The following is a 21,192-nucleotide window of genomic DNA, read 5'->3' as shown; positions in this document are numbered from 1 at the left end:
CAGTCAATCTGGGTGGCACAGGGACGTTCAACGGACAACCCGATCGTTCTGGAAGAAGCAGAGAACAGAATCCACATAAATCTGGGCGCGATCCACAGATCTCCAAACGAAAGTAATAACCAGGACAGAACGTGCAGATGAAGCAAGAAACTTCACGCCAACACGAGGACGCGACCACTAGGATGTCAGTAGACAAGAACACGACACAGGGAAATCCAAACAACGACCTGACAACAACAGGACAAAAGACATGAGCATAAATAGACAAGGCTGATCAGTCGCAGCTGGCGCTGATGATCAGATGAGTGGTAATCAGCGGACACACCCACACCCACACATACACACAGAAAGAGTCAGTGAATTCATAAACCGTGACAAAGGGTTAATGAGAGCTGTCTCAGTACTAGTACGGTCTAAATCCTGACTGGAAAAGGGACATAGTTGTGAGGATACTGCCTTTTCTAGTGTCTTTGACAGAAAAGGTAGATTCGAGATCGACCTGTAGTTGAAAAATTCTGTAGGATCAAGTTGCATTTTTTTTTACCTTTTGGGGTCTGAGGTGTTTTCTGGGCCCTGGAGGTGTTCTGACATGTGCTGACATTTGTTCTTATTTCTATTACTTGTGACATTTTCATGGCTAAAATCTGATTACACTGTATTTAGCACAAATTCTGCTAGGCTGATCAGTAGACAAGATGCGCCCAGTATGTAAAAGTTTGTAGTTTTGAGATAATGACATTTATGCGTGGTTTGTGAAAAAAAACGAAAACAATTATCACTGAAATAAGGCCATGAAACCCATACTGATTATTTCTTCACACGACTTTTGAAAATTGTATCACGTAAAATCATCCTGACAACTCATTCAGATAAAACAATATATTGATTTTAAATTTGTAAGACATGTTTTGTGTAAGAAAGCTTTATGCGAGGAGGCGTGAACACATCATTAATATTGATGGCTTTCACACCTGAGAAAAACAAAGACCCTCCCATAATGGCCCTATTAGGTGCTATCAGGCCCTATCATTCTGAGCAACCTTGCACAAAGAATGAAGAGATTTAAAAAATAACGGCTTTTTGATTGTTTGGATTTATTTACAACACAACATAATCCAAAGATACACAACAAATGACAAAAAAGCACATTATTTAACACACTGATCTAAAGACAGAGACTTGAACAGTCACACACCTTTGTGCCATTCCTGAAACATACATACCTGTCATTTCCAAGGTGTTTGATTTTTCACTTTACCATGTTCATGTACAGAGACTCATGTGAATGTTGAAGTCAGCAGGACTCATCAGTGGGGCATCTGGTCCCTGTATAAAAAATAAAAATAAACACCTGTGAACATGCTGATATCAAGAGAAACTATAGGGCTGCACGGTTTTGGGAATACATTTTAGATTTTTCTGGTTAAAATTGCTTTTTAAAAATGACAAAATACACACACACACACAGGGCCGTTTCAAGATATTTGGGGGCCCTAGGCAAAAGAGTGAAGTGAGGTCCCAAGTCCTCCCTCAGGAAAAAATTTAAAATTCAGATGGGATTTCTTGTATTCTGGTGCATTTTAAGAGTCATGAATTATCAATTGGCACAGACAGAAATTTAAGCAAAGCACCTAATAAAGCAAAAAAAAAAAAAAAAACATTTGGTTAATAGCCATACATTTATTGTTATTCTCATAGCATATCATGAAAGTGAAGTGTGGAGGATTCGATATTTACTTTACAGGAAAAGAACTTCACTTCCCATAATGCCACAAACAGCAACGTCATACGCAAAACTACAGGTCCTTGCACACTGTGTCCGAAATTTTCGAATGCGTTTTTTCGTATTCATGAATAATCGTGATTCGGTGGCTCTAAATTGTCAAAACACCATTCAAAATGCTTGCTACGGACGCGAAAAACGCAGACCATTTTTTTTTTTTTTTGGCGGACGAAAGTTTCGGAGGCAGTGTGCAAGCGTGATTGACATAACGTGAGGTCGTATTTATTTTTTAACGTGCGAAAATTTTCGATTGCGAATTTCGGACTCAGTGTGCAAGGGCCTACCTGTTGCGTACGGTACAAAGTGTTGATGGAGAAGAATAGAAGGACAAACGCGAAGGAAAGGGGCATTTTTCTCCAGATGGAATAGAAACACCACCAACGGAAATTGATAGCCTGCGTACACCTAAAATGTAACCGGACTTGATGGATTATTTTGTTTGGACCTAACTGCATGGGAGTCATAGGACCAGCTCATTTTGTTTGGAATTGACAAAGTTTTTACTATGACCGCGGGCAGACAGCCGTGACAACACTTCTCTAGCTTTTGCCTTTATTCGCAGAGATGTGAAAATACGTCAGACAGTTGTATTTTGAGATAATAATGGTTTACTTGCCACTGTCTCTTTGGCGTTTTTCCTCTTCTTCTTTCTTTCTCTGTCTTTTGGAAAATCCTGAAAGGTATGAGCGCTTCATGATGACATTTTTAAATTTAAATGCCCGCGTAGCGCGCTGAGTGTGGGAACGACAGTTTCTCTTCCACTGACAGCTAGTGGGGGACCTGATGGGGGGTGCGCGACGGTGGATGTCACTTCAACATTACAGTGATTAGGGCACTCATAGTGTTTGTCGTTGCATGGGGGAATCCCTCTAGTTTGGGGGGCCCCTCTCACGGAGCAGTACTGGAAAGTGATAGCGCTGTCTCACTGTGGTGGTTTGTTTACAATGGTTGATACTGTTTGACGAGGGCAGATACACAACCTAAACGACCGTGCGGCCATCGGGGGCCCCCTTCAGCTGGGGGCCCTAGGCAGCTGCCTACCTTGCCTACCCCATTGCGACGACTCTGCACACACACACACACACACACACACACAAACATATATATATATATATATATATATATGAACAACAGGTTTGTTGTTCCTTGTAGGCATAGGCTGCAGTGCTGCATAAAATAATAATAACAATAACCTATAGCAGGCGGCCTATCAATCGTTAAAAAGGAACACTTCAGTAACACTAAACTAGAGAAAAATATATTGATTATCATATGTCACTTCAAATGTTTCCATTCGTTATGACGTTATGAAATGAGATTGGAGTAAAACATGAAGCCTAATGTTTGGTGCGTTTTGCTTTTCAAACGCACACTGCGTTATTTACTGAAGCGATCAAGCCGCTCCAAACTATGAAACATTATTGTTACCATATACATATCTACGTTTGAGCAGATATCCACAAACACAGTATTTAACAGTGAACACGGGTCTAAACATTATAATATTCAGCATATATCTAGCAACAGTTCAACTGCAATGTGAAGTTTATGCAACAATAACATTAACTAATATAATTCAGAATACATTTCTTACCTTACATCTTTCTTGTCTTCAAATCGCGTTCTTCTTCTTCTGAGGTAAATCCAATGTAAGCTGACTAAGCTCACAGCGTGTCTTCCAAACTCGACGAAAAGCAGAGACTGATGAAGTTTGGTGCTTTGTTTTTGAGGTAATGAGCGTGTTCGCGTTCCTTAACGTGGATATTTGAATGTCAATCTCTTTTGTGCGTGTGGGCGTGGTCACATTAAAACTAATGAGCAAGGGTTTGAGAAACTAGACATCTTGTTGGTTTTATACAAATTACTTAAACAGAGAATATTTGTTTTCATTTTGAATCCGATCATTTAAAAGTACACACTTAAATGTTTATATAGATATATGGCTCATAAATGTGTGACAAGTATTCGCTGAGTTTTGTTTCAGTTTATAGACGTGCTCAAGAAAAAAAAAGTTCACTGAGACAGAGAGGCAAAAAGCACACGCTGTTTATTTTCTTTATTTTACAAAAGCACAATATTTTGTTTTGATTGTAAGTGGACACATACAAAAGTAAACATCTCACAGATTCTTTTTTCATATTTCTTTTTTCTGTATGACCATAAATGACGGAGTAATTAAAGTTTATTGTGCTACTATGTGAAGAAATTCCAGCAAAATGCGCTGGTGAGTTTGCCGACCCCAGAGGGTTAACAAGCGGTTTAAACATAGCCAGTTTAAAGGTTTTTGGTAATCCTAATCCTAATGACAAAGATGAATTAATGATATTAAGAAGAGGATCTATGACCTCTAGAAGCATCTCTTTCAATAGCTTAGTTAGTATAGGGTCTAACATACATGGTGTCGATTTAGACAATTTAACGAGTTTAGAAAATTCTTCCTCTCCTATAGCAAAGAATGAATCGAATTTTTCCTCAAGGAGACTACAATGCACTGCCTGATGCGATACTGTAGTAGATGGTTGCATAGTTATAATTTTCTCCCTTAGATTATCAATCTTGTAGATAAAGAAGTTCATAAAGTCATTACTGCTGTGCTCCTTGGAAACGTCTGGGGTTGAAGCTTTATTTTTCGTTAATTTAGCCACTGTTTCAAATAAATACCTAGGTTTTGTTTATTTTTTTCTAATAGGGTTGAAAAATAAGCAGATCTAGTAGCTTTTAAGGCCTCTCTGTACGCAATCATGCTCTATTTCCATGAAATGTGAAAAAAACTCTAGTTTTGTTTTCTTCCAGTTGCGCTTCATTGTTCTGGCTGCTCTCTTAAGGGCCCGAGTGTGCTCGTTCTACCACGGTGTTGGACTATTTTCTTTAATCTTCTTTAAGTGCAAAGGAGCAACTGTGTCTAAAGTGCTGGAAAAGAGAGAGTCAAAAGTTCATGTCGCAATATCGAGTTCTCCTAAGCTATCTGGGATGCTGGGGAGATGAAACTGATCAGGAATATTATTAATAAAGTAATCTTTAGTGGCAGAAGTGATAGGTCTAACATTTTGTAACACGGAGTCAGCTTTGCAGCCTTGGCTAAATGAAGTATACACAAGACTAGATAATGATCTGAGATGTCATCACTCTGCTGCAGAAAATCCATGGCATCAACATTGATTCCATGTAATAATATTAGCTCTAGAGTATTATTACGACAATGAGTAGGTCCTGACACGTGTTGTCGAACTCCAATAGAGTTCAGAGTGTCTTTAAATGTCAATCCCAATGCATCTTTTTCGTTAGCTACATGTATATTAAAATCACCAACAATTAGGACTTTATCTGCAGCCAGTACTAACTCTGATAGAAAGTCAGCAAATTCTTTGATATAGTCTGTATGGTGCCCTGCTGGCCTATATATAGCAGCCAGTACAAATTTAAAACGTGATTTATCTAGATAGTGTTACATTAAGCACCAACACTTCAAAAAAATTATATTTGAAACAAGACTTCTCAATGATTCTGAAGATATCACTATAAAATACAGCAACACCTCCCCCTTTGCCTTTCAGACGAGGCTCATGTTTATAACAGTAATCTTGGGGGGTGGACTCATTTAAAGTAATGTAATCATCTGGTTTTAACCAGCATTCTGTCAAACACAGCATATCTTGGTTATAATCTGTAATCATGTCATTAACAATTTATTTTGAAGAAAGGGATTGAATATTCAGCAAGCCAAGCTTTTTCAGTTGCTCATTTGTATTATATCTGTTTTTTTATTTGTTGCACATCAATTACATTTTTACCCTCAAATGGGTTTGGGAGTTTTTTTTATTTCCTAATTCGGGGAACAGACACAGTCTCTATATAATGATAGCTAGGTGAAAGAGTCTCTATGCAATAGGATTTATCTGACCTCAGTGACATGAGACAGCTAGCAGACGGTCGGTTTAGGCAGTCTGTCTGCTTCCTGACCTGAGCCACAAATCATCATGTTTGAGCTATAAGACTATGTGCCATATTACTAGAAATAAGAGCAGCACCATCCCAGGAGGGATGAATACCATGTCTTTTCAACAGGTCAGGTCTGCCACAAAAACTTTTCCAACTGTCTATGAATTCTGTATTATTTTACGAACACCTCTTAGGCAGCCAGCCATTGAGTGAGGACAGTCTACTAAGTATCTCATCACTCCAACGAACAGGAAGGGGGCCAGAGAAAATTACAGTGTCTGACATCGTACTTGCGAGTTCACATTCCTCTTTAACGTTAATTTTAGTGATCTCCGACTGGCGAAGTCGAGCATCATTAGGGTCGACGTGAATAATAATCTTAGAGAATTTACGATTAGCATTAGCCAGCACTTTTAAATTTGCTTTGATGTCAGGCGCTCTGACTCCCAGCAAACATGTGACTATGGTGGCTGGTGTCTCTTTTTTCACGTTCTGTAATAGAATCGCCAACAACTAGGGCACATTCAACAGGATTCACAGTGGGTGTTTCACTGAGTGGGGAGAATCTATTTGTTATGGCAATTGGAACAGAAGTGCAGTGTTTTGCCCTGCAACTACACTGTCTCACGGTCACCCAGTTGCCCTGCTGCACTGGCTCTACATCCAGAACCGAACAATGTACAGAGTTAACTAAGCTAGTCGCATCCAAAGCAGTATTTAAAGCCCTTGCATTCTTACTATCCTCGATTAAAGTTTGGATGCGTGTAATCTCGCCCTCGATCGGCCCAAAGTCCAGCATCCGATCAGCGTGGAAGGTCTCTACGTGTTACTGTCTTTTCTCGAGGCAAAGTATTTTTTGATTAAATTCAATACATTTGAATATGTATTCTCTCATTATTTCATCTGACTCCATAAATGAAAAGGTTTTAATGATATCTGTGCATCATTAAATGTGAGCGAATGTTTGACTATTCCTTTTAACTCTTTAATGAAAATAATGTCAAAGTCAGTTAGAATAATCAGATGTAACAATTTATTATGTCAGGTAAATGTATCATGCCAATTTCATAATCAATTCAAAGATAATCGATACAAAACATCAAATGCTCTGGAATAAAGAGAAGAGATGCGAACCCAACATTATACATGAAGCTGAGAGTCTTACTCTCAGCCTCACGGGCTAATCTGAAATACAGAAAGGCCCCGATCTTCTCGTTGCATTTCCTTAAATAGACAGAAATTTCTTTCACATGGAAACATGTGCTAACAATGGAAATTTGCATTCAGAGGTTACACCTTTTGGGGGTATGAGACCATTTTCCAGGAGACCACCTTCCTTTGTGTGCCAGTTCTCTCTAAACTCTTAAAAACCTTATTACCTTTTGTTTTACTTATTTGGAAATGAGACATTTGTACCAGTAGCACTGAGACATTTCAAATGATACTAAATATGTATAATACTCGATGATAATCATTCACATTAAACCATATATTTTCTTGGGTGAATTCAGGTGATCTGAATATGAGAGAGAGGGGATGAGGGATGAGGGAATGAAATGTAGATTAGGATGACTCGGAGGTGAGACTTTTGTCTCAAATGGTGAGTTCAAATGGTAATTTCCAGCAAGATCCTGTCTTCTCAGGGTCTGGTCGCTCCTTAACCAGACTGTCCGGCATTTTCTAATTTCTCAAGTCTTACAATTAAAGTTTGGATGCGTGTCTCTAGTTCTGAAATCTTCTCAGTCAGCCTGACTATCTCCCTGCATTTATCACATGTAAAGCCCTCAGTGCTGACAGAGAATGCTATACTATACATGTGACACGAAGTGCAAGTGACAATAACAGGTGAAGACATTACTCACCATGTTTGTTGACTGATCCTACTCACCACAGTTGTTTGATAGACTCGTAAAAGGTGCAAGCCAGGTTAACAGGCTAGCGAGATACTAGTGTGTTGTGCTAGCGATAACAATTTAGTTAAAATCTAGCGATGTCAGATTAATGTGATAGGCAATATTTGACAATATCTAATATATGTTGATGAGTAAGTTATATTTAGCAATCTAAACAACAAGGAATGATAGTAAATAGAGATTCAAAACTGAAAGCTATGCAGAGCTTACAGACACAAACCAGCAGCAAGGCAGACAGGAGCAATCGATCGGCAATGGACATAAATATTAATGATTTGCTTAATGACAGGATGGAAGCAGGGGAAACTTGCTGCTGAGAATGGTCAAAAATGTAAGTAAAGGCATCAGGCTTGATGTTTTTGGAGCTCGGACGATAAGAAATGGACAATTTTAAACGAACGAAAAATAATGCCTACCGGGCCTGCCTGAAGTTTAAGCATTTGGCGGATCTGATGTATTCAAGATTCTATGATCGGTCCAGATAAAATGCACCCCCGTGCCTTCTAAGCAATGGCACCATTCCTCCAAGGTAACTCTCTGTTACCAATGTCGTAATTGCGTTTGGCAGGAGAGAAACGAAGGGGAAAAAAACAAGCAGGAATGCATCTTCCCATCCATGGAGGAGCGCTGGGAGAGGACCGTAACAGCCCCAGTTTTTGACCATCGACCTCCTCCACAAATTGATGAGACAGATCGGGGCAATTAGAATAGGAGCCAAAGCAAAGCGGCTTTTGAGGTTGGAAAAGGCAGTTTCAGCTGCACTGGACCAAACTGACTCAGCTTAAGACAGGGACACACCAAACCGATGCCAAAGAACTAGCGTTGATGACAGCCGGCTGTCTTGTTCCCTTGTGTCAGGGCAAAAAAGCTGTGCTTGAACACACCAAAAGGACTACAGCCGACTGCCATCTAGCACACACTATTTCAAAGTGCCTTTGTGTAAGGAAATATCTGTCTATTTCTGCAGATATATTTCTCTATATTCGTCATTCAAAGAGCGAAACCGACACTGTAGGCTGCAGATACACAAACCATAAACAAAGCAGCGCATGCTTTCCTTTTTGAATATTGATCATGCTGATCACTATTTTTATTCCACTCAGCTCATGTTATTATTAAAATATTTACCCAGGAACACTCAGGTAAAATTACATCAAATTATAACAGCCTTCTGTCTGTGCCGTCTTCACTTTTTTGCACGCTGTTTTGCTATTATTCTCGTGCACTGATTCATTCATTAAACTGAACAGCCAATCAGTTCTCTTTCTCACTGACAGCCAAACGCTGATTCTACATGTTGAATCGCCCCCCCCCCCCCCCCCCCCCCAAAAAAAAAGCAAAAAAAGAAGCAGTCTGACTAGAGGCAACGGTGCGGAAAACACCAGGAAAAACAAGTCGGCCGACATTCAAAAACGGCTCTTCATTGCCCGACTATGCATGAAAAATGTATTTCTCTAGCTAGACAAAAATGCATATCCTCTAACAGCCTCTGAAGCACTCGGCTGACATGTTCCCGGAACGACAAAGAAAAAAACAGTATGTCATCCAGATAGACATAAATGAACTGGTCGACCATGTCTCTCAGCACATCGTTGACCAGTGCTTGAAAGAGACTGTGGGGGTATTAGATAAGCCGAATGGCATAAGCAAGTATCCAAAATGCTCCCTGGGTGTATTACAGTTTTTTTTATCATTTGTTAACAAGCATTAGTAAATACTGAAGCCACTGAGCAGTGAACTGTGAAAATAAGCCTTTGACATATGGCTGTGAATGGCATAACTACAATGGTCTAGATTGTGTTTTTGTAGGACAGGACTTTCGAGTGTCTAAGCACTTTTGAAGTATTATTACAAATACACAGATCTCCTTTGCTGTATAAGGAAATTATGAAAGTCGTGCCAATGGATTAATGATTTGTTTCCGATTCTCTCTGCAGGTTGAAAGAGTGCAGTATTACAGAAGAAGGTTGTATTGTTCTGGCTTCAGCTCTGATGTCAAACCCCTCACACCTTAGATCACTCAATTTGGGCCATAATGAACTAGGGCACTCAGGAGTGAAGCAGATCTCTGATCTACTGCAGAATCCACTCTGTAAACTGGAGAAACTATGGTGTGTGTTAACATATTATTATGATATTATGGTAATTTTTCTGAAGAAGTACAAATATAAATTATATAGCAAAATATAGCATTGAGAAGCATGCATTTATTAAAAACATGCACTGTGGTAAGGCAAGGACCATTTTACAAATATGCCTTGTTTTGATTCCTCTGTCCTCATATCATCCTTGCATTCTTTCCTTGCATCTTAGCTCATCCTTCTTAAGATGCAAGGAAAGAATGCAAGGATGATTGCAAGGAAGGGAAATGTGGATGCACAATTTTAGAAGCACCCACAGTAGTGGCTAGTTCATCAGTGCACTCAAGTCTCATGAAAAAAAACACACATTGTTTTGCCAATAAATACACAAAAGTACATACGGTCATAGAAATAAACGAAGTAAATTAAGAACTTGAATGATTATCTTACTATTAAAGTGGAGGGAACACCATCCTCCTACCATGTAATAGAACATAGAAAAGGTACATACAGGTTTCAATGTCAGTGTTCAAAAGGTGAGAAAATACACAGCATGATAATCTCTTTTCTAGTGTGGAAATGGTCTAGCGCATCTTTCAGATAGAGGTGTGTCAGCTCAGTGCTATTAAAGAAGTGAGAAAGGGTCCCACTGAAACTTTCAGAGGCTCCTGGGGCATATGGCAGACGCAGCCACACGGCTCCTCCATATGAAGACCCCTTCAGCACTGGCTTCACGACCGAGTCCCGAGGTGGCCGTGACAGAGCGACAACGCTCCGTGTGGTGAACACCCTGGCCAGTCGCCAAACCCTCAGCCCATAAATAGACCTTTTGTTTCCCCGGGCCAATGGCTTCTGGAACAAGTGTCCACTAATATCGGCTGAGGGGCCACGTATAAACGGCATGCAGTAACAGAGGTCTGGGCGCCCTCTGACTGCATTGGCATTCATTGCCTCGAGTTGCTAACAGTTTCCTAGCTTCGTGACACCACTGCTCAGCGAGCATGTACTATTCTGACAACATTGCAACCGTCGAGCTGCGCTCCCCTCGCATGTTGCAACTCGCCCGCCACCTCCTCCTTGGAGTCAGAAGCTTCTAAGGTCGCTTCATTCCACTTATTTCTGCTGGCTTGTTCAATAATGCCGCTGACAAGCCTCACGACAGCTTCTGGTTCAGGTACAGTGGAGACTCCGTCCCCAGCTGGCCAGCTGTTTGGGACCACTTCGGGGCCGCACAGCCACGTCTGTTGCCCCTCCAGGCTCGTTCCTCCGCCAGTTGTTTCTTCTCCTGTCTGAGTGGATGTCCCTCGGCACAGAAAGAACTCTGGCCACAGCTGGCCCTGGGGCCCCTGCAGAAATGCGTTCCCTAGTGAGCCTTCTTGCACTACGGTGCTAAAATCAGGAAGAGATGGAGCAGGTCTTGCTAGTTGCCCCTTATTGGTCCAACCGACCTCTCTTCTCGACAGCCTTCCTGACTCCTTCCTCTGAGTACATTCTCAGGGATGGGGCACGACGGCACCCACGTCTAGCCCTTGGAGAGTTCCAGGTCTGGTTCTAAAAAGAACGGGACGCGGAGGTTCTGGTTACTACCGCAAGAATTTTTATTCCATAGAGACTATCACTTCTGTGAGAGCACCCTCTCAAAAAGACGCTTCTTTACATGAGGAGATCCCAAAGGTGTTCGATCACTTCAGTGCTTCCTTCCTGCTAATGGTTGGAGTGAGGCTGTCTCCTTCACCTCAAAATGTTGTGGCCTCTGTACTGACACACATCATGGTGCAGTGCGGTGGGGACTTGATCGTCAGGTCCCTGAGGGGAGCAAGGGGAAAAAACTTAAATCCTCCTTGCGTCCCCTCTTTACATTTACATTTAGTCATTTAGCAGACGCTTTTGTCCAAAGCACCTTACAAATTAGGACTAAATTAAGTGAGTCATCGTGAAGAGGCAAAAACAACACAAGAAGTGCTCAAAATACGAAGTTCAGGCATTGTTCAGAGTAGCATAAGCCCAATAAGTGAGGATTAAAGGAAAAAAAATTTATGAGGTTAAGTGCTCACGGAAGAGATGTGTTTTCAGCTGTCTTTTGAATGTTGTCAGGGATTCTGCATTCCAGATGAGGGTGGGGAGAGCATTCCACCAGCATGGAACCATGAATGAGAATGTTCTGGAAAGTGATTTTGTGGCTCTCTGTGATGGAACCACGAGACGTCGCTCGTTGACCAATCGTAGGCTTCTGGTAGGGATGTAGACTCTTAGGAGTGAGTGAAAGTAGGAGGGAGCTGAGCCTGTGATAGATCTGTAAGCAAGCATCAATGCCTTGAACTTGATTCGAGCAGCGAGTGGTAGCCAGTGCAGAGAGATGAACAGAGGAGTGACGTGGGCCCTTTTTGGCTCGTTGAAGGATAAGATGAGCTGCAGCATTCGGTCCGGTGTTCACGAAGAACCTCAGATAACCAGGGGTTAGAGGGAGTAGCACGTGCAGGCCTGGAGGAGAGAGGGCAGATATTGTCTAGAAAAGAAGTTAGAATGGAGCATAAGGTATCCGTTGCGGTATTCACATCCAGAGATGAGAATTGTGAGGGTGAGGGAAGAGAAGATGACACAGCAGAAGAAAGATGGGCGGGAGAAAGTGTGCGCAGGTTTCGTCTGAAAGTGACTGGTAGGGGGGTTGGTGGTGCACGGGTAGGAAGTTATAGATTGAAAGTAATGAGGAAATGATCTGAAACATGGAGTCTCACCAAAATGTTGTCTGTGATGCAGTTGCGTGTGTAAACCAGGTCCAGTTGGTTGCCTGATTTGTGAGTACCTGTGGTGATGAGTCGTTTGAGATCGAAAGAGGCTAGGAGAGAGTTGAAGTCTGTTGCATACGGCTTCTCGAGATGAATGTTGAAGTCACCAAAGACTACATGTGAGGTGCCGTCCTCAGGGAAAGAGGACAGCAGCACATCCAGCTCCTCTACAAAGCTTCCCAGCTGACCTGGGGGGCAATAAATTACTACAATATGGATCTTATTGGGAGTTGTAAGTGTAATAGCATGATATTCAAACGAGTTGTTATTGCATAGAGAAGAGAGCGCTGAGTATTTCCAATTGTTAGAAATGAGAAGCCCTGTACCCCCACCCCTCCCAGACTGGCGAGGGGTGTGAGAGAAAGAGACATTTTTAGAGAGAGCAGCAGGGGTTGCTGAGTCTTCTGGACGAATCCAGGTCTCAGTCAAGCCCAAGATACTAAGAGTAGATTGAGATGCAAAGGCTGGATTAAAGTCAGCTTTATTGACTGCTGACTGACAATTCCATAGACCCACAGAAAGAGAGAGAGGTGTGTGTGAGGATGAGAGAATGGGACGCAGATTAGCAGTATTGCGCTGCCTCCTGCGCGTGATGAAAGAGCGTTGTCGAGAGACAACAGGAATGTATTGAAAGCACATGTTGAGTAAGGGGAAATAAGATAAAAGTGTGAAAGGAAAGGGAGAAGAAGATACTTAAGTGCCTTCCTGGTGTCCTTGCTCGGTGGAGTCGCACAGGTAGAGTCGATGGTCTTTACCCGAGTCGGTCTTCACACGAGGAGGCTGAACACGAGAGCTGAACACTTCCGGTGATGCTTCCGTGATAGCGCGCAAACTACATAGATATAATGCTTTCACCGCTGAGTGAGGACAGCTGTCTCGGCCCAGCAATTAGCACAGCAAAAGCAAATAATCCGCAAATGGAAGGAATCAAAACTGCTGTTGGACTTAAGTGCAATAAAATTCAAACTGCAATTCCGCTGACGCTTCCGTAACAGCGCGCAAACTACATAGATATAATGCTTTCACCGCTGAGTGAGGACAGCTGTCTCGGCCCAGCAATTAGCACAGCAAAAGCAAACAATCCGCAAATGGGAGGAATCGAAACTGCTGTTGGACTTAAGTCTTCAAACTGCAATTCTTTCAGATGCGGCGGCTGTTATTTAAAGTAGGAATGCGTATAATTAAAATACAGATTTATGTGAAGGTCAAAATTAAAACTAAGTACAGAATCGAAAATAGCCTTACCTTGACTCAAATGGTAAACTGAAACAACAGGAGAACTGGATATTAAGAAAAAAACACCTGCGCGCTCTTGCCGTTTCCACAGACTGACCGCTTGTCCTGGCAGTTTTTACCCTCTTGGCACTTATCTCTGGTGCTACTGCAGAGACCTCCCTTGAGCCCTACAGGCAGTGAGTTAAAAATTCAGTTTTTAAAGAAACAGTTCTCCTGCTTGTTTGGTCTCTTTCTAGAGGGTAGGGACTTGCCCGCATTTTCGGTCAACGAATCGTGCCTGGAATTCGGGCCGGCTAACTCTCATGACTCCTGAGACCCCGGCCTGGATATGTGCCCAAGGTTCCTACCTCTCCTACGGGACCAGGTGGTGTGCCTGCAAGCGCTGCCCCGGAGGAGGCAGACCCAGCCCTGGCTTTTCTCTGTCCGACCACTTCAGTACGGTTATACATGATCAGAATGCAAAGCCTAGACCTTAGACCAGCTCTGTCTGTTATGGAAACCAGCAGAAGGGAAGGCTGTTTCCATGCAGAGGTTGACCCACTACAAGTGGTTGCCTTCTTCTTGGTGAGAAAGTTTCCCAAGATGCACTAGCCCACCTGGGCGGTGAGCTCCTCCTAAGCGAGGGTATTGCTCTCTCCTAGGCGTTGACACAGAGTGCCTCACTGAACAGATGTTAAATAGAGTTGGGGGCTGGGCGACACCTATACACATTCGCTAGAGAACTAGCCTATGGGCCCTATTTTAACGATCTGAAACGCAAGTGTCAAAGCGCAAAGCGCAAGTAACTTTGTGGGTGGGTCTTGGCGCTGTTGCTATTTTCCCGGCGGGATAAATGACTCTTGCGCCTGGCGCAAATCTAAAAGGGTTTGGTCTGAAGTAGCTTCATTATTCATAGGTGTGGTTTGGGCGTAACGTGAAATAAACCAATCAGAGCGACATCTCACATTCCCTTTAAGAGGAGGCGCGCTTGTTCAAAAGCGGATTCCTATTATAACGGCGGATTTGCCAGGCGCACGACAGGAGCGGTTCAAGGCCGAGGAGACCGACGTTCTCGTCAGGGACGTTGGGGATGGAGAAACACACCCAAATTAACTTTGGTTAAACAGGCGTATGATAATTTGGGTAAATGTGTAAGCTAGATGTATGCTTTTATAATAAAATGTCTATCTATCTATCTATCTATCTATCTATCTATCTATCTATCGTAATAATGTATGATTTGCAAAAATGATAACTGCTGCGTCTGTGTGTAGATGAGAGAATCAAAGTGTATGCGCGTTGTGCACACGCTACATTGATTAAGGCCAAGCATGCGCCCTTAAAATAGCATATGAATAACATGCTTTAAACCACTGACTTTAAACTGTTTTTTTTTTTCGGTTAGTGGCGCAATTGTTTTCTAAACCTGTAAAATAGCACGAGGGAACGTTTGCGCCGGAACACGGCTCCTCTTTGCACTGAACCGCCCCGGGGAGCGCAAGTGTATTTCTTAGTTAACCGACGTGCATCTGTGGAGGGAAAAGTCCGCTTTGCGCGGGTGCAAAATAGGAATGATACATGCGTCGGTGTACAAAGTCAATTGCGCTGGGTGCAAGATAGGGCCCTATGTGTTGAACCGTTGCTTCCCGTGGGCTCCCTTCACATGAAGCCAGTTTCACTGTAAGCACTGTTCAAAGTGTCGGCTTGCTGCGCCATTCCCCTCCTATGGACTGGATATGTACGCAATTCTTGCTCCAGTTGAGTTCCCTCTTAAACCGAACCCTGTTGAGTTCCTCCATACCCTTCAGCAACGGACGTGGTGGAACGTCCGAAGCCAGGCCTATCACTCGTATACACTGGTGGAACCTGTGTTAGGCTGGGTCCATATGTTGTGATCCCTACGGCGATCCCATATGTGTATTCTTCCACGGTAGCGCTCCCTGCGGCGAGCCCGTGTCTTCCCTCGGCAGAGTCCCCTCTGCCGTCACTGTTGGTCGATGCTCCCTCCTGTTATAGGCTGGAGTCATCCCAGTGACATTCCATATGTTGTACTGCCCGGTTTTTCGCCCAGTCCGTATGTGTATTCTCCACGTTACCTCCCTTCGGGCAGGATGTGGTTTCCGCAGCGTCCCTTCCTTCCTTGACGGTACACTTTCCCAGTGGTCCTGTGGAACAGCAGTTGACTTCCCTGGCCTAAGCCTTGCCCTTCTCAGCCTCAGGAGGCTTTCGTCCAGGCACTAGAAGGTGGCAGCTCTAGTGGTGCTTTCCATAATAAGATCCCATTCAGTCGACATCGACTACGTCTGACGTTCTCGACTGAAAGGGAACCCTTAGAAGTAGTCCCTTAGCCACTATAGCTGGACCACCGCTGACTCCGAGTTACTATCAGCTCCTCAGCGTAAAGCAACTAGTGCGTGCATCCACTTCCGTATTTATATCAGCACCGCAGGGGCGGAGTGTGTGATGCGAATCACGCACGCCAATTTGCATTGGCTCGTTCAATAGTACTCAAAGAAGACAGGCTCCCTAGGGTGATCCCATTCAGTCGACGTCGACTACGTCCTCCGTTCCCTCCTTCAGGGAACGGTGGGTTGCATACGCAACCAGGATGTTCTGTAGTTCAAACTAGCTACAAATTACTGTTGCTTACTTCCAGTTCGTGTTGCAAAATGGATTAACCATTACCCACGTCTTCCAAGCCACCTGCGATGTATCTACACCATGCCTTATTAATTTGTTAAACAATGTTTTTGAAATAAAGCTGTTTTTAATTTTCATTGATGATTAATTATTGCAGTGTTCGGACATATTATAGACTGTTAATAATTAATTATATGCGTATAATTCATTGTAATCGACCTAAATGTTTTAGACAATTTTCAATAAGGAGGAAGCTTCTATGTAATATTTTATCATCCTCACAGCGCGTTGGTTAGGCAGTGATGCGCTATGAAATTATTGTGTGGCAAATTAATTATAATAGCCTATCAGTTTAATAATAAAAGTAGCCTAGGCCTTCCCTAATAATAATAATAATTTAATACATAAATTGGAAATGCTAAATCATTTTGATAACTGATGCTTGTTTTGACAATATCTCTGGATACATGATATCGTCTATTGGCGCTACCCGGGACGGGGGTTTATCGCACATATTTCACACGTATAGTGTGAGCAGTGAAGTCGCAGCTCGATGATCGGACCGTATAGTGGGGGCACATAAATCCTGAGCTTTGGCTTTATATCGCATGCGATCTACTCGTTCAGTGTGAGTAGGTAACCTTGCTGAATTCACACAGACATCGCACAGTGTATGCCCACCTTTAGTGGCATCACTTACACACCCTCAAAATGTGACAATTTTCACATGCAAAAATCTGTGGGGTATTTTGAGCTAAAACTTAACATACACACTCTGTGGACATCAGACACTTATTTTACATCTTGTAAAAAGGAGCATTATAGGACCCCTTTAAAAGAATATTCCTGGTTATTCCTGTGGTCATCTTTGGCAGACTGCAAATTATCAGTTCTTATACATACTATAAAGTATGTCACTAAACTGTTTAAATGTTATTTGTAAACCAAACAGGTCATGCACACTCACTATAATGTTTACAGGTAAACTTCTTTATCTAAACTCTTTGCAGGTTATCTAACTGCAGTATCACAGAGGAGGATTGTGTTGCCCTTGCTTCAGCTCTGATATCAAACCCATCACATCTGAGAGATCTGGATCTAAGTAAGAATAAACCAGGACACTCTGGAGTAAAGCTGCTCTATGATGTACGGAACAATCCACACTGTAAACTACAGTGAGTTTCATTTCATGTTTATATGCATTTGTTTAATAGACATTTCCAAATCAAATCTAGAGTTTCGGTGCCATAGCATTGAATGTTCTACCACTCATTGATGAGATACGGAAGTGAGGTACTGTAAGCTGTTTCAAGTCAGATGACTGTAAAGAGTGAGGGTGTGAAAAATAGTGCAATAGTTCAGACAGATAATGGGGAACAAGATCAATATATTATTAACTTGAGACATACTACAGTTTAATTGCTTTGGTACTATTTTCACAAAGATGGCCTGTTTAAAGTATATAAACTTTAAATTCACAAAGTCTAGTCTCACAAGTCTAAAAACAGATCATCAAAAAGGTACTTTAAAAAAATGAATTGCCATAAAGTAATTGCCTTTCATAATGTTTTACAACAAAACTTTTCATTTCCATCTCTTCTAATTAAGTTTAATAATAAAAAATAGAAAAATATTAATCTTGTAAATGGACTGCATTTATATAGCGCTTTCAACAGACCCATGGCCACCAAAGCGCTTTACATATTGCCTCACATTCACCCATTCATTCACTCATTCATACACCGACGGCGGTGTCAGCCATGCAAGACGCCATCCAGCTCGTCAGGAGCAGCTGGGGTTAGGTGTCTTGCTCATGGACACCTCGATACTTGGTCAGGTGGAACCGGGGATTGAACCACCAACCTTCCGGTTTGTAGACAATCTACATCAGGGGTGTCCAAACTCAGCCCTGGAGGGCCGTTTAGCTCTAGCCTGCCTCAACACACCTACCTGGAAGTTTCTAGAATGCCTAGTAAGACCTTGATTATCTGGTTCAGGTGTGTTTAATTGGGGTTGGAGCTAAACTCTGCAGGACAGTGGCCCTCCAGGACTGAGTTTGGACACCCCTGATCTACATGAACCACTGAGCCACTACCGCCCAATTTTAATCCAAATGGTCTTAATGGTTAATCATTGAGTAATTTGGTGCATCTATAGATTTCTATAGTTGTAGATTCTATAGAACAGGTTGACCTTATAGAGACAGCCATATTATTAACCTACTCTTCATCGGAAAAGGTGAGATGCAGTATAGATTCAGTCATATGTTGCAGTGAAAACATTTACTGTATTTATCAGCAAACTTTTTTTGGTCCAGTGCTCGCAAAAGATATCAGAGAACCAATTGATGGCATCTTCTCTTTTTCATTCATAAAAAGACCGGAATGCACTACATAACTTTTAATATCTGAAAAGGATTTAAAACACTAGGCATCATACACTTGCCAAACTTTGTACTGTGAATGAAAAGAAAAACTGGACCACATACACTAAACCAGTGATTCTCGACTCCAGTCCCGGGAACCCACTGCTCTGCAGATTATTATGTCTTCTTTATTTAAAGGGGTCATGACATGGTTTTTGTTTTTGTTTTATTATGTTCCCTTAGGTGCAATTATAGTATTACTATAGTTTTTTGGACAAAAAAAACGTTAACATTTTAGTGATTTATGACCTTTTCCCACCCTGTTTCTCATCCTCTGATTCAAATAGTCTGTTTTGGGGGTGTTTCCCCTTTAAGAGTTCAGTGTTAATGCCCACTGTTATGATTGGCTTCGGCTGAACGTCATTGGCTAAAACTAGTTTTAAGATTAAATACATTACTTACAGTTTGCGGTGTCGTTGTTGGGCCCAGAACAGTTGGCACGGCCTGATCTTTAAGCAAAAGTTTTCTGACAAAGCCAGCATCATACTGTGATCTGTTCTCAAAACAGTCATCCTTGAAATGTAGAGAACACACACTTAAATTAACACTGCCGTGACTGGGACGTCCGCAAAAAATAAACTGCATCCATTTTTCCCTGACGTCTGGATCGTTCGGCAGCATATTCAAACATTTTGTTTGTCCACAGCCAGGAACAGCACATCTGCGTGGCATCGCAATCTTCTTGTAAACAGACCCACTCGCTGCACGTCGACTGAACACCTGTGGGCGTGACAACGATGCGATGATGCGAAATGAGGCATAGTTGTCTTGCGCTGGCAGTCATATGCAAACGACTGGTACATCACTTCGTACCGTGACGTCACTTCTTACCATGGATCCCCAACGAGCTATAATTAGAGCTTGATTAAATAAATGCTTTGTATAATGGGAAGCACGTCTTAAGCTATGAAACTTGCAGGAAGTTTTAGGCCACATTTACACATAGCCTGGTATTTAGAGAAACGAATATTTCCCACCCTCCGTTTTCAAAAATAACATCGCGCACACAACATCGTTTTCAAAAAAGTTGTCGTTTACATCAACCCGCATAAATACGCTGTCGAGCGCCATCATAACTATGCCAAACCTATGGGCGGCAGTGTAGGGAGAAGGATAAAGCCATGCAAGCCAATCAGAATCCTCAAAATCAACAACAACGAATAGCACGAGCGACTTCCTGTTCCTTTCAAAACAACAGACATGGCGCGAGGTTCATGACGTAAGTATTTTCTGGCGCATAATGTGATGTTTGAGAACCTAAAACCCCGTTTCTCCCAGTTGACACGGCAACACATAACCAGCGTTTTCAGAAATCTCCACTTTGGCCGGAGTTTTTAGAAATAATCGTTTTCTGGGATAAAAACGGCGTTTTCGTGTAAATGACAGGCCAAAACGCAGGGAAATATCTGCGTTTTCCCATCGTGTAGACGGGGCCTTAATGGTACAAAGACCTCTTATATACCAAAAGATCAAGGCAAATTTGGTTTATCATGTCATGACCCCTTTAACACAGCTGATTCAGATCATCAGCTCACTGGAAAAGATCTCCATGTGAGAGACATAAAGTGTGCAGAACGATTGGTACCCAGGACTGGAGTTGAGAGCCACTGCACTAAATGACTTGTCTCAAACCTGTACCTGGAGATCTACCTTCCTGCAAATTTCAGCTCCAACCCTGATCAAATACAACTGAAGCAGCTAATTAAGATCTTCGGGAGCACTTGTATTTACAGACATGCATGTTGGATCTGAACTTCTGAACCACAAGTAGGTAGATCTCCAGGAACAGGATTAGGCACTTATGATCACTTAAAGCAGTGCTTCTCACACCTGTCTTGGGGACCCCCGCCACTACACATTTTGGATGTCTTCCATATTGGTCACACCAATTTCAGGTCTTCAAGTCATACTAGTGAGCTTATGAGTTGAATCAGCTGTGTTAGCTGAGGGAGACATTGGCAGGTTTGTGAAACACTGTTATACACTGCAATGTGTTCTAAAATCAGCTCAAAATATAATGTTTATTCATGTCTCAATTCCAGATCCTTCAACTGGTAAATAAACTGGGAGGTATAGGCACCCTGGACTTTTGATTAAATGTTTCTTTGATGCTGCAAAAAAACATACACTGATGAAAAATAGATCTACCGTCTGAATGATTCTACAACCATGTTCCGATTTTTGGATGATTCAACAATGATCCAACTGGCCAAGCTTATAAAGCTTATCTGAGGAATTTTTAGGTTGTAAATCCAGAGCACTGCCCAGCCAGACACACTCCTTCTCTGAGCTGATGCCACTGAAATCTATCAAGACGAAGGAGCAAGATCTACATGGGTTAGGCTCTATTGGATGCCTTACTGCTGAAGCTGTAATCTTTGTTCATCATTTCACTTTTGCAGTGTTACCA

General features: G+C 42.2%; 1 protein-coding gene across 1 annotated transcript in view; it reads left to right on the top strand.

The window, feature by feature from the left end:
- Positions 1-11,083, top strand: part of LOC311302990 (uncharacterized protein) — a gene marked incomplete at both ends in the record, with an annotated part of 79,445 nt that extends 68,362 nt beyond the window's left edge. The window contains 2 exons of the mRNA XM_084429193.1: positions 9,573-9,746; positions 10,891-11,083. Coding sequence (XP_084285319.1) covers positions 9,573-9,746; positions 10,891-11,083 — 367 coding nt within the window. The remainder of the gene's footprint in view (positions 1-9,572; positions 9,747-10,890) is intronic.
- Between the last annotated feature and the right edge of the window lie 10,109 nt (positions 11,084-21,192).

Source organism: Rutilus rutilus (genome assembly GCF_951802725.1).
Source record: "Rutilus rutilus genome assembly, chromosome: 13".
NCBI classification, from domain to species: Eukaryota; Metazoa; Chordata; class Actinopteri; order Cypriniformes; family Leuciscidae; genus Rutilus; species Rutilus rutilus.
This window is presented reverse-complemented; position numbering and strand designations above follow the sequence as displayed.